The sequence below is a fragment of the Entelurus aequoreus genome, linkage group LG08 (assembly GCF_033978785.1).
Source record: "Entelurus aequoreus isolate RoL-2023_Sb linkage group LG08, RoL_Eaeq_v1.1, whole genome shotgun sequence".
In the NCBI taxonomy this organism is placed as follows: domain Eukaryota; kingdom Metazoa; phylum Chordata; class Actinopteri; order Syngnathiformes; family Syngnathidae; genus Entelurus; species Entelurus aequoreus.
Window position 1 is genome coordinate 50,708,622 of NC_084738.1, and position 14,439 is coordinate 50,723,060.

General features: G+C 36.2%; 1 protein-coding gene across 1 annotated transcript in view; it reads right to left on the reverse strand.

Moving 5' to 3' along the window:
• LOC133656401 (gamma-aminobutyric acid type B receptor subunit 1-like) overlaps positions 1–14,439 on the reverse strand; it is a 501,080-nt gene that overhangs the window by 19,343 nt on the left and 467,298 nt on the right. Inside the window, exons 9-10 of the mRNA XM_062057486.1 lie at positions 11,845–12,015; positions 2,960–3,061 (exon numbers count right to left, since the gene is read on the reverse strand). Coding sequence (XP_061913470.1) covers positions 2,960–3,061; positions 11,845–12,015 — 273 coding nt within the window. The remainder of the gene's footprint in view (positions 1–2,959; positions 3,062–11,844; positions 12,016–14,439) is intronic.

The following is a 14,439-nucleotide window of genomic DNA, read 5'->3' on the forward strand; positions in this document are numbered from 1 at the left end:
CTAATGCAACAAAATGTTGTTGTTATCTGTACTGTAAAGTTCAAATTTGAATGACAATAAAAAGGAAGTCTGAGTCGTATAGCTTAGTTGTAATTATATTTATATTAATAAAATATTTGATTTAATATTGTATTAAACTTGATTGTCACAAAATGTTATAGAAATAAAAATGTTTTCTCTTTTGAATACTTTCAGTGTTTCAAAAGTACATATTTGGCACTGCTATTGGCTAACATGTCCATGATACCCATCTCTAATCACGACACTGGAAAGCTTTACATATTTTTGTCCTTGTTGGCCTCCAGTACTTTAACATGAGTGTTCTCTTTCATGTTTTTGCACTTGATACTGATTAACACGTCTAGCTATTATGTCTTCCTGCCTGCCTCGTCGCTTTGCCTAAACCAGGGATGTCAAACTCATTTTAGCTCGGGGGCCGCATGGAGGAAAATCTGTGCACACACGGGCTGGACTATTAAAATCATGGCAATAAAACTAAAAAATAAAGACAACTTCAGATTGTTTTCTTTGTCTTACTTTGGCCAATAATAGAACAAACACATTCTGAAAATATTACAATAAAAATATAGAAAAAAATACCGGCAGTTGTAAGGTTTAGATCCATGAAGGAAAGAAGAAAGTGAATGAATGTTTATAACTGAATACATTTACATATGCATAAACATTTATTTTATTTTTATCTTTATTTTTTTAATGAATTAACGTTTATGACAACCTTTTTCCAAAACACAATATAGAATGTGAGATATAACAAGATAATGCATACATTTATCATTTGTTTTGGGACCCCCCAAACATTTACCATGGGACCCCATTTTTATGACTTGTTGGGGTCCCTGGGACCCCATTTTGAAAATTCCTAGCGCCAACACTGATGGAGTATTGGTGCGTGCAAAACAGCAGCAGGCAGCTGTGCCCTGCGGGCCGGTTCTAATACTAATCAAATATCATAGATAATTAATTTGTGGGCCGGATCTGGCCCGCAGGCCTTGACTTTGACACCCCTGGCCTAGTACTTAATTTGTTTGTGTCGGTGTGGCTTGGTTTGTAGAACGGCCGTGCCAGCAACTTGAGGGTTCCAGGTTCGATCCCCGCTTCCGCCATTCTGGTCAATGCCCTTGTGTATATTCCTTTTTTATCATCAATCCATGTTTCTATGACAGTGATCACTTTGAAGGGTTTGTTGAATCGTTTCAAAATGTAGTTGTAATTTGTGTACGAGCTTCTGCTGTTAAGATAAATAATAGACAATTTGTTATCACATATCAATCAATCAATCAATCTTTATTTATATAGCCCTAAATCACATATAATGTTGCTATTATATTGTTAATCTGTATAATAAAATAATTATTACTGATGTGGGAGAAAACAGTTGTATCTGGATCTGTATCATTCTCCAAATTCAGTTTTTTTATGGTCTTTGTTGCAAAAGTTTTTCAGTTCCATATTTTCTTGTTCAGCAATCTTGAATGTTGTTTCAATAATATCTATAAGTGTAGGTGGATGCGCTCCTGAATGTAGGTCGTGTTTAGTGGTCTCTTGGAATATAGTAGTGTAGGTGTTGAATTTAGGTGTTTGTTTTCCAACAGACTCCATTATCATTGTCATTGTCAGAGCAGTGTCAACTTCAATATTTGTCTAGGTCCTTGATGTCATGGACAACAAGTTCTGTTGTTTCTGGACCTCCTTTTAGCTTGATGTACATTTTACAGTTGGCATTCCAATTTCCCTGAATTCTTCCTTGCTTTCCCAAGTCGCGTGCTTTCTTGGCAATTTCAGCATTACGTTTTGTGAGGTGCTCATTCATCTACATATTTGTACCCTACAGCTTCTTTCCCTGTTTCAGCAGTGCTTTTTTAGATTTTCTGTTAACGAGTTTCACGAGGAGTGATGTTGTTGTTTCCTCCATTCAGTGGGATGCCTGTTTCGATGGTATTAATGTCAATTTCAATGTTCATTGATTGCAGAAAGTCACGATGATATCATTCATTTGTTTATACTGATCCATTTCATCTATGGTATTCCTCAAAATGGTGTTGTCCTGTTCCACTGCAATAACTTCCTCTTGGAGAATCTTCACTTCACTGTCTTATGTTACTATTGTGAGTTTGCAGACTCTCTATATTTTCCTGCAGACTTCTCAGATCTTTGTGTTCTAATGTTACTTTTCTCAGATCTTCTTTAAATTCTCTTGTTACTCTTTCCAGGTCTGCTTTGTGTTCTAATTTTCCATTTTCGATGTCACCGACTATTTTTTTTAGCATCAAGTCTTGCTTCCTTTCGTGTCCTGTGTCTAGAGAATCATTTGATTCAGATGACACCGAAGGTTTCAGGATTTGGATTGTTCTTCTAGATTTTGACATTGCAGCAGCGAGCTGACGTCAGGGCCTCTCGTATCAGCTCGCTAACGGCAGTTGCTTCTTTAGCGACTTGCTGCACTTTTAACTTGTTTTTTTCAACAATTTCGTACCTTGCGCCGTTCAGAGATCAACTTCACGTGTCAGCCTGTCAACTTATAGCACTCTGTGTCGTCGGGAGAACTTTAAAACAGCTTCAAACTCTTGTCGTAGCTAGGCAACCACTTGGAATTGTGTTGGGGCCGTTGGCTTGAGGCTAACGGCTCTTCCAACTCGCCTTATTTCAGCAAATCAATGCCTCTCACCGGACCAAACTCAGTTCGAAGATGCCAGGTAACTCTCCTGGGGCTGTGATTACAAATCAGTGGTCAATCTGCAAATTTATCAAAAACCCCAGTGGCAAATGCACAGCCTTTTTCTTTGAGTCTTCTCCCATTGACAGGAAGTGACGTTATACTTTCCTGAAGCCTTCTCGATGTGAGTACTTGAATAAAGACTTTGTTTTTGTAAATAACTGTTTTAGTCCCTGCATCCGACCAATACAAGATTTATCTAATATACAGCAGTTAACTTTGTACCTTGAGGTTTTTTACAGCCACAGCAGGGTCACTCAGGAAGCTTTGGCGAACGCTGATTTCAATCCCAGCTTCCTTCACCCTCTCTTCTAGATCATCCAGGGTCTGTCAAACACAAACATATTTTTTTATGTATTTTCTAAATCTATTTCTATGTAAAAACAGTTGCATCAGATGACACTGTGTAGTTTGGCTTACTGATAACATGGAACATTGCATCAGTTCCACTAACTTCTTCCAATGACATGACAAACAGTAACATGCATGTAATGTTCCAATGACATGACAAACAGTAACAATATACACATGTTTTTGTAGTACCACATAAAATACACTGCAAAAACAGCTTTGAAACAAGTTAAATGTTCTTGTTAACTCAGGTTACCCCTAAACAAGTTAATTTGAAACAAGTTCAAATTATCTTAAAAAGAAACAACTTATCTTATTTCAAGCAAAACAATCTGCCAATGGGGTAGGCAAAATTTGTTCCGCTAGAATTCTTAAAACAAAGTATTTTTCTTGTGACTATAAGAATGTAATGACTCCTAATAGAAGAAATTAGGTCCAAGTTTAAGCAAGTTTTCCTTCACATCACATGGCTATATTTAATTAAAATGTCCTTATTCCAAGGCAAGACTAAACCAAATGTGTATTTAGATTCATAAATTCAGATACAATTTATTTATACAGGGCTACATTTAATCAAAATGCAATTAAATATTCTATATTTAAGATTCTTCTTCTTTATGACAAGAAATCTGTGCTCTTAAAATTGCAAGATGTTCTAATGTTATGCTTGTTTTTTAAATTTTATTTAACCTTTATTTAACCAGGAAAAAATCCCATTGAGAATAAAAACTATTTTTCAAAGGAGTCCTGGTCAAGAGGCAGCAAAGTTACACACACATTACACATTAAAATTACAGGAAAAAATCAAGTAAAACAGTTACAGATAACTACATCAATAAATAAATAAATAAATGCTCTCAGTTTAGATTTAAATTATTTTAAAGATAAACATTCAGTCAGCTTTCAGTCTCTTTGTAGCATGTTCCAAGCACAAGGGTCTGCATAGACAAAAGTTTTTTCCCCAGCTCAGTGCGAGCAAAAGGGACAAAGAGCAACAGTTGATCGTTGGATCTCAGTGCATAAGAGTTCGTACTTCTCTGTGAAATCAATGTACAAATGTAATCGGGCAATAGTCCCAGAAGAGCCTTGTAAATAAAAGTGTACCAATGACACTGTCTCCTAATGGACAGAAAAGGCCATCCCACCCGAGAGTACAAGTCACAGTGGTTTGTCATGGCTCTACAGTTTGTGATGAACCTCAAAGAAGCATGGTAAACATGCTTTAAGTTTTAGTTTCTTCACCTGTTGATCAATGAAAGGTTTAAAAGTGAGAAAGTCATCAATTAAAACACCAAAATATTACAAATATAATTCATGCACCACTTCTGTGACATTCCCTTTAAGAGTGGACACTACCGGGAGTTTGAGGCACCTTCCTGTTTGGAAAACAGCATAGGTTTCGTCTTGTCAGCATTGAGAACCAGTTTTAAGTCAATAAGTTAATTCTGCACAGCTACAAAAGCTTCCTGCAGGGAATTAGCAGCCTGTTCAATAAATAATTGTATCGTCAGCATAAAAATGCATATTAGCTTCACAGAAATGTTGTTCAAAATCATTGATGTATAAGATAAATAAGAGGGGCAAAACAGATCCCTGAGGCACCCCTTTATGAACAAAGGCCCTCGTATTTAATACACTGCGTCCTGTTTTCTAAATAATTTGAAAACCAAGCGACCGTATGTTCTGACGGTCCAATGAGAAAGAGCCTGCGTTTTAAAACAGTGTGGTCTACTGTGCCAAACGCTTTGGAGAGATCATTAAAAAGTGAGGCACAGTACTGTTTTTTATAATGATGTCATTGTAGCAGTGATAGTGCTGTGCTGTTTCCTAAAGCCTGATTGATATTTACAAATAATTATATTTGAATAGAGGAACTCTTTCAACTGATCACAAACAGGCGATTCCAGAATTTTTCACAAGACACATAAACACTGCTGGATCACATCCCTTTAATTAAGGGAGGATAAAAGCACATTTAGAATAGAATAGAATAGAATGGACTTTATTGTCATTATATTTGCATATAACGAGATTAAGGACTCCAACTTAAGGTGCAGTAGTGGGAACAAATATGGGATAAAAATAAATTACACAAGAGGTAATAAAGATAAAACTAAGAATTGAAATAAACAGACTACTATCCAATAAAAATAATAGCAATCCTGTACAATATACAAAACACTATACAAAATACTGTACAATATACAGAGCAAGACAAGAGTACTGGAGTAATAAATAACAATCAGCGTCGGATGTATTGCACTTGAAGGGTAATATTGCACAGTAGGGTATTAGGGTAGGATATTGTATAGGGGTGAATTATTTATTATGAGTTAGAGTTCAAGATGGTGACAGCTCTGGGAAAGAAGCTTTCCAAACTGATGGAATGTCTTTGTTTTTAACTGACGCGTTAAAAATAATTGAAAGTGGCTCTGCTATAAAATCAGCTGCCAGCTTTAAAAAATAAGGCTCAATCAAGTCAGGTCCGGGGAACTTTCTGTAGTGTAATGTTTTTAGGGCTTTACGCACTTCAAGACAAGTAAAAGGAGCAAAAATAAAAGGATCTCCAGAAAACATGGGAGAGTCTGTACAAGGATTCCCTATAGTTGTCCCTTTTGAGTCAAATAAAGAACCGGATGATAAAAAATGTTGGTTAAAACAATTTAAGACTTCAGTTCGATCATAAACTGGCACTGATTCTTGATGTACGAATGTGGGAAAAGTTGCTGTGTTTTTATTCACAGACAGAGATTTGATCACTTTTCAACATTTCTGTGGGTTGTTGAGGTTTCCAGTGTTGACAGACCAAAAATATTCTGATTTGGCCTTTTTGATAAAGGAAATGCATTGATTTTGAAGCTGTCTAAAATATGTCCAATCAGTGGCAGAGTTACTTTGTCTTGCCTTATCTGCCAGTTCTGGGGGAAACCAGGGATTTTCTCGTCCCTTTACTCTGTATTTCTTAAAAGGTGCATGTTATTAATAATTTGCATGAAAATGTCTTTCAAAAATGTCCAGCAGAAATACAATCATTCCTAGATTTGTCAAAAGGAGACCAATCTAAAAAGTAGACACCTCGTTGATAATGAATACAGTATTTTATTTACAATATGCTGAGGGCCAATGAAAATTGAGCAGTGGGGCAAAAATGGTACCAGGGCCAGACTTTGGCCACCCCTGCACTAAGCCACCGTGCGGCCCTCATTAATTAATTAATACATACATTTTTCCTTAAAATATATGTTAAAAATATATTTATTTCCTAACTTATGGGTTTGTTCTTAAATTTAGAAATTTAAGTAGCCAGTTCTATTCTTAATTTAAGACAAATATTTTTTTATGACAGGATTGTTCAAATTAAGTTTTTATTGAAAATACATTTCTAACAAACTATCTTAAGAACTGGCAGGATATACTTAATATATTTTTCTTGTGTAAAAATTGAATAGTAAAATAGTTTTTCTATTTAGGAAAAACAATTAGTTTCTTAATGGGACTTCCTTGAAATATTCTTAGATGCATCGCGATTGGGATGTGGACAATTCTGAATTGATGGACAAACGTCCAAATATTGATTATTTTAGTATGTTAAATAACATCCATCCATCCATCCATTTTCTACCGCTTTAAATAACAGACAGTTCTAAAATGTGAACTAGCGCGGACACACCAAGCAAAAACTCAGGCAGGAGGAGGGGAGAAGCCATGCTAACCGCTAAGTTACCTTCAATATAAGGTCGGGAAACCGAAAAAGAATAAATGCTCTGTACACTTCAACAGAAATCTAACTAGACCCATGTTACAGCAGAGAATAACCAGCTAAGAAGATGAAGTTAGCAAGTAGATTAATAACTTAAGAGAGAGAATAATGCAACAGTGCAACAACATTGTAAACCAGGGGCGTCTAAAATTGTGGCCCGGGTTCCATTTATGACCTGCAGCTGGATTTGTATTGGCCCCCGACACATTCTAAGACAAAATAAACAGTGCGGATTAGAACGTTACACAAAAAAGACCTTGACAAAATAAAGCAATTCCACCCAAAAATGGGACCTGAAATCCAAAATGGGCGATGACATGTGCACAATGTTGGGACTAACGTTACAGTAACGCGTTACTTTGTAACGCGTTACTGTAACGCCGTTAGTTTCTGCGGTAACTAGTAATCTAACGCGTTATTTTTTATATTCAGTAACTCAGTTACCGTTACTACATGATGCGTTACTGCGTTATTTTTTATGTAGTATCGGCTAGAAACAGAAGATCTGAGTGTGTTTTATTGCAGCGCTGCGGTGGAAAAGAAGAGGCGTGCTTTCTGTGGGTGGGGGCAGGGGGGATTCCCATACCGTAGTTGAGGGGCGCAGGGGAGACGTTCCTCCAGGGCCTATGTACTTCGGGGCTAACAACCTTCACTTTACCCGGCGGTTTGTTGCAACTTTGTGACTTTATTGGACGCAGCCATCCACCAAGCTAGATCACCTGCACGCACTCACTGTCGCCGTTCCCTCACCTCTCTCGCCCACTCACTCACTGACGTCACTCACCTCACATGCTGTCATATCTTAAAGGGCCACACACACACACACACACACATACGCTACTCTCATAACAACTAACATGACATCATGGTGAAGCCAGAAGTCGAGTGTCTTAACATTCTCACTACTTTTCTTTTGTCGAGCACAAAGAAAATAACATTTTAGTTAAATGTAAGTTGTGTCGAGGATCAAAGATCCTATCTACTTAATGCCATTATGTTGCAGCTATTTAAAATAGTTTTGTCAATTTGTTCTGGCCTGAAATAAATTGGCCCTTTGAAACATATCCTTGTCTTTGTGTGTTGTATGTAGACCACATTGCTTAGCAGAGTTCAGTGATGCAAATGAATGTCAAGTTGATCAACACATTGTATTATTCTCCAGTGCAATAACAGTACTGATATGAAGGCTAAAAGGGCATTAATGGGAGCCTTAAAAAAAGGGGAAAAAAAGAAGTAACTACATAGTTACTTTTCACAGTAACGCATTACCTTTTAGTGAAAGTTTTGGGGACGGCGTGGCGAAGTTGGGAGAGTGGCCGTGCCAGCAATCTGAGGGTTACTGGTTCAATCCCCACCTTCTACCATCCTAGTCACGTCCGTTGTGTCCTTGAGCAAGACACTTCACCCTTGCTCCTGATGGGTCCTGGTTAGCGCCTTGCATGGCAGCTCCCACCATCAGTGTGTGAATGTGTGTGTGAATGGGTGAATGTGGAAATAGTGTCAAAGCGCTTTGAGTACCTTAAAAAAGGTAGAAAAGCGCTATACAAGTACAACCCATTTACCATTTTAAGTAACTGAGTTAGTAACTGAGTTACTTTTGAAATAAAGTAACTAGTAACTGTAACTAGTTACTGGTTTTCAGTAACTAACCCAACACTGCTTGTGCACCTTAATAATCTTTTGACGACTTCGGTGCGTCTTGTCATGAGGCACAAATGGTACAAAAAAGAAACGGTGTCTCGATTATTTCTTATGTTTTGCATGTATGTGAGCATGCTAATGTTATCATGCTAACATTTGATGATAGTATTTTATCAAATGTTGTATGTTTACACCTACAAACCTTGGATTTTGGTACTTGGTGCCATGTTAGGTATGTAACTTATCCTGTTAGCATGCTAATGTTCGTATGGTAATGCTAACATTGTTTTCTCCCATTCTAACTAATGTTGTATGTTTAAATTTAATAAAATCATGGATTTTGGTATTTGGCACCAGTATGTTCACTTCTTCTGTGTTAGTATGCTAATAATAGCACACTAATGTGTCATGCTCGCATTTTAGCTAATTTTGTTTGTTTAAACATAAAAATTAAGGTTTTTGATACTTGGCGCCATCATAGAAGTATGTTAACTTCTTCTATACTTGCATGCTTACGTTATCATGCAAACGATTTATGCTAGCATGTTTGCTAATTTCCTTTGTATAAACCTACAAATCATGGATTTTGATAATTGGCTCCATCTTGCAAGTATGCTCATTGGATGCTAGTATGTTGTTTTTTTTAGCTTTGATCCACCTGGGGGCCATAGGTCCCCATATGGAGCCAGAACACTGCCAGTAAGATTTGGTATTGAAGAAAAAAATGTACGTTGTATTGACATTGTATTGGTACCAAAACAAGTTTTGGCAACAAATAAATACAAACATTGAAAAAATACAATATTTTTGGCGGATTTTTGTCTGAATCATGACATGGTTACAACAAATTTACAAAGGCATCTAAATTAAGTTTAAAAAAGCTTCAAAACATGAAGTTATGAAGCAAAAGTAGTTATTTACATTTATCTTGAGTAGGCCTGTATGTTTTGCTGTCGGCAGATTCATCTCCTGCTCAGAAAGAAATCTTGTATTTTTAAACATGATACAGTGACCTACTTTTATTACCCTTTGACTATTTTGTAAAATACTCTGGTCAACTTAATTACTTTCACAATTTCTTTTATATATGCAGTTGATTTCAGCACTAAGAGGTGTCCCCCGCAGAATTCCCTCCGTCGCCTTGGAAGTGAGCTGTGCGCCTCACTTCTCTGGACCCCTCTGGATTCCGACTGCCTCCCTTGTTCCTCGACCCCCCACTTTGGACTCGGACTTCTTGACGCCCCTCTCAGCCCCACGGACCCCCACTTGTATCCCGGATCACCTGTCTGCCCCCTGGACTTCCTCGTATCTCGTTCAACACTTTGGTAACACACATTCCAGTTAAATACTACACATAGTCTTACACCATACACACTCTTGTATTCTAGTTCACACTCCCTTCCCTTAGTTTAGTTGTATTGTTTAGTATTATTATATATATATTGTCTATATATATAATAAATATTTGTATATACTTCCCCCTGGTGTATGTTTGCCGTCACCTCCCCTAGTAAACCACAACAATTAGGATGTATTTATGATATTCATTAAATGTTTGATTCATTACGATGCATACATTCAATGGTATTCTTAACAGGGGGAACATGATTCTCTTTACAAAGCAATTAACTTCAAAGATAAGATTAACTTCAAAACAATTACTCCTATTTATTAGTTATGATACAGTTTATGAAGGATTCATTATATCATTGCTACATTTTTATATAAAATGTAACACAGTCTTCCAAGCATCAGCTTCGCTCACTTGATGATGATGTTCTGTAGTTGGATGTCCTCTTAGAAACACACATGTGAAGGAAGTCAAGATGTCCCACAAAAACAGAGGTCCTTTGTGTCTTTTGTGTTAAATTATTTACAGCAACATCACAAAGTACTACTCAGATATTTTTTTAAAGATGTTTTAATTGAATTTTTCATAGAAATGTCTTTTCTAAAAGTCCAGCCTATTTTATTTGTTATTAATATTAAATAGCCCCCCAGCTCTACATGATAAGAGTTGATCATTTTTAAAAAAATATGTTGTAGTTTGTACTTTTAAATGCACATGTAAATATTATGTGTAATAGCATTTAGGATATCTGAATGTATTCCCCTAGTTGTATTATTTGCAATTAAGACAGAAAATAATCACAATAGCGCTAGTTTCAACACAATATTTATTAATTAATACAAGTCAAAATAATAATTGACACTACAATGCAATACAATTCAATAAGACATGAATGAGTCCACCTATTTAGGTGTAAACATATAAAGAAATAGATGGATCAGATGTAAGGCTCTACTTCCAAACGATGAAAAAAGTTCAGTGTAATAAAAATTGTATCCACAGCCTGGATATAAGGCTCTCTCTCGGGGGAACAAGAGGAAGAACCACTCGTGGTCGCTCAACATTACAATAGCTGAAGTCTCGTATTTTAACGTAAATGTAGGTTACTCATGTCACACCAATCTTTACATGTCTGGTGTTAGAAGTTTTAAATGAATAAATACAGCTACACTTACATTTTAAAGTCACTCTTTTCTCTCCGCGTGGAAATGTAAAAAAGTATTGTTTCATACGGAGTTTCGCCAAATATCACGGCTAAATCGAAACAAACATAGATAATTTAAAAATACATAATCAATTTCTGTACCGCTTATACTACATCCTAAAAGTATGGCTAATGAACACAAAGATATCATATAACTTTTCAACTTGATTTAGACGCCATCGGTCGTCCTTTCTTCTTCTACGATGTTTTTCCAGTAAAACTGCATCCGGGTAAACTTGTTGTAAGCCCCGCCCATAGGCACCCGCCCCCTTATGCTAAAACACTGCCATTAGTTTGAAACCGTAAAAAAAGAAGCAAAACCGCAAAAAAAAAAAAAAAAACGTAAAAAAGAGAAGTGATCATAAAAAACCTTTTGAAACACACAAAAACAATAAAAGTGTATAAAAATATGAATATTGACATCGAAAACATGTCTTGATTAAAAAAAATATCCACAAAACTACTATTTTTTCAATGTTTGTATTTATTTGTGGCCAAAACGTGTTTCGGTGCCAATACAACTTTTTCTACAATGTAAATTTCTTTTTTCAACACCAAATCTTACTGGCAGTGTTCTGGCTCCATATTCACAGCACAGGTATTAGGCCCATCACATTTTTGGCTGGAATTTTCTAGTTATTATGAATATTTATCATAAAATAAATAATGATATGGTCTGAATGTAGCTGCCTCTAAAACGCTACACTTTTCTTTTTTTTTCACCATGTATAAACCAGTAACTGTTACTTTGTAACAATAGACAGTATTATCATCTAAAATTAAACATTGTAATTATGACTCACCGATGTAAAAACTTCCGTTGTCTGCTGAATGGTTGCAATCTTGGTCCATTTCCACTTTTGGAATAGTTGCACTCGAGTGGGGTTGTGCAGCGTAGCAGATGGATGAGTGCGAAAGAAAGTAGGAAAGCGCTGGCGATTGGACAGAGCTGGGGAACTGGACCCGTAGGACAGCTGAAAGGAAATGGGAATAAAAACATGATGTTCTCATGTGGCAACACCTCACACTTCATCTTCTGATTCCAGGAGACAGGGTGTTTTTTTGTGTGTTTTTTTTGTATGTTTCTGACATTTATGTTGGCTTTTCTGTGCATAAATGTTACGGTGATTTGACGGTTATAACGGATACGTCCCACATCTATGTGGGATGTATTGGCTGGCTTCTACAAATAAGGAGAACTGGTTAACTCTGGCGTGGCCCACATTCATCCTTTACAAATACCGTATACCTTCGATTTAAAATGACTGGTGGAGGGCGCAGTGGCATTAATAGGATGTTAACCAGATTTACACGAAGAGTAGCACTATTTACAAGTTACAAATCTCTTGGATTCTATTGCTTTTGTGCGGGAAAAAAGAAAACATTTTACATTTTACATTTATGTTGAAAAAACGAGGAGGAGGTGGTCAATCAACAATAACTTTATCAAAACTAACCAAGCCAAATCAACATCCACATATTATGGCTGGGCAATTTGGCCTAAGATTTATATTGTGACATATATTGCAGTCACCTGCAATAACTATATACATATCCCAATTTATTATTTGGTAATATAACCAGGTTACAAAAGCTCCTAATTTGGCTACTGATGTGCTTATAACATAATATCTGTTTACTCTCTGTTGTAACATGTTTCTATCTACTCTTCTGTTAAAATGTAATGAACACTAATCATTCTATTATTTCAACACTTTACATTAGTTGTACTCATACTACTGGGTATCTGATTCAAAGTAGTTACAGAGGCAGTATTGTCATACCAAGGCTGATATTGATTGCATTTTTTTAACACAATTATAATCAGACAAAAACACAGGATGGTAGTATAACAATATCAATAATTAGTTATTATTATTTCCTACCATTAGCTCTGATTTAAATGGTTTTTATTTGCCCTTAATGTCCTCTTGTGTCCAGGACTTATTTTAAGTTTGTAAGCAATTACAAAAACAACAAAATATTTTGTGAAAATAAAAAAATATAAATCTAACCACTGTAGTAGCAACCATATACAGTAATGACATTATACTTGGCATCGATGGTGTCAATATTTGTATCGATCTCCCCGCCTTTGTTTACATCCAAGAGCTCTAGCTTGCGATAAGCATATCCTCCTATGCTTTGTAGTGTCGTTTGTTTAGGTATTCCTCGTCCTCCAGGGATGATACTTGTAGGAAATTTGGTGTATTTGCTGCCATGAAGGCGAGGATTGCTGACTTAGAAGTGGCTTTGCCCTGTGGAGCGACATTAGCCGCTAGTAAGAATGCTACAGTGCGTTGAGGACAAATTTGTTCGCGTGTCGTGGTCGAATTTGCAGGACACCGCTAGAATGTGTCATAAACATGCATTATCACGATATAACGATAATATTAAAGCTCCTATCATCAGCCAGATTCATATAATTTATATTGCCTATATTGCACAACCCTACTACACATAAAATGCATTTTACATATATTTTTGTGATTGTTGCGGCCTAAATTGCCGGAATTTGCAGCAGTGGCAATAGTTGTAAGTTTTTTAGGCAAATGTTTTTCAATAACTCCATAAGCTTGTTATTTTATGCAATTATAAAATTATCAACATATATTTTGACAGTGCTTCTAAATTATTTTTTCTCATGACCTCTCTAGGTACAGAACATTTACACAACCACCCTCAATTGAATTACTATTAAGAACTTCGTAATATTTATTTGAGTGACATTATTATTATAATAATATAAGTTTGTTGACTCAATTTGTAAAGTTTAAAGAAGACTGCTCAGCCTGTTTGATTCTCAGGACAGAGAAAAAATGCAAATGATTCACTGGATTTTTACATTTACTTTCCATGAACATTTAGGGTCTGAGCTACTCAGATCCAGACAACGAGTGGTAAATAGTGAGCGCAAAGTAAACACATGCGAGTGTATTTAGTGAGCGTGTTGTGGGTGATCAGCTGCATGCATAATTGGTAAGAGTGCAAAAGTGGTGCAGACCGCCCGATATAAATTGGATTTTTGCGTATACTGTGCCCATTGACACACTTAACATTCATGACATAATTTGCTCCAACGGTCCAACCTGTGCTGTTTAGTGATGTTGTGGAATAGCGCCAGGCAAATATAATATCAACCACCTGTTCTAAAGAAGTGTGATCTTGACCAGTGGTCCCCAACCACCGGACCGATTGGTACCGGGCCGCACAAGAAATAAAAAATAAAAAATAAAAAAATAAAAAAATAATATATATATAATTTTTTTAATTAAATCAACATAAAAAACACAATATATAGATTATATATCAATATAGATCAATACAGTCTGCAGGGATGCGGTCTGTAAGCACACATGATTGTATTTCTTTATGGGGAAAAAAAACAAAAAAAACAC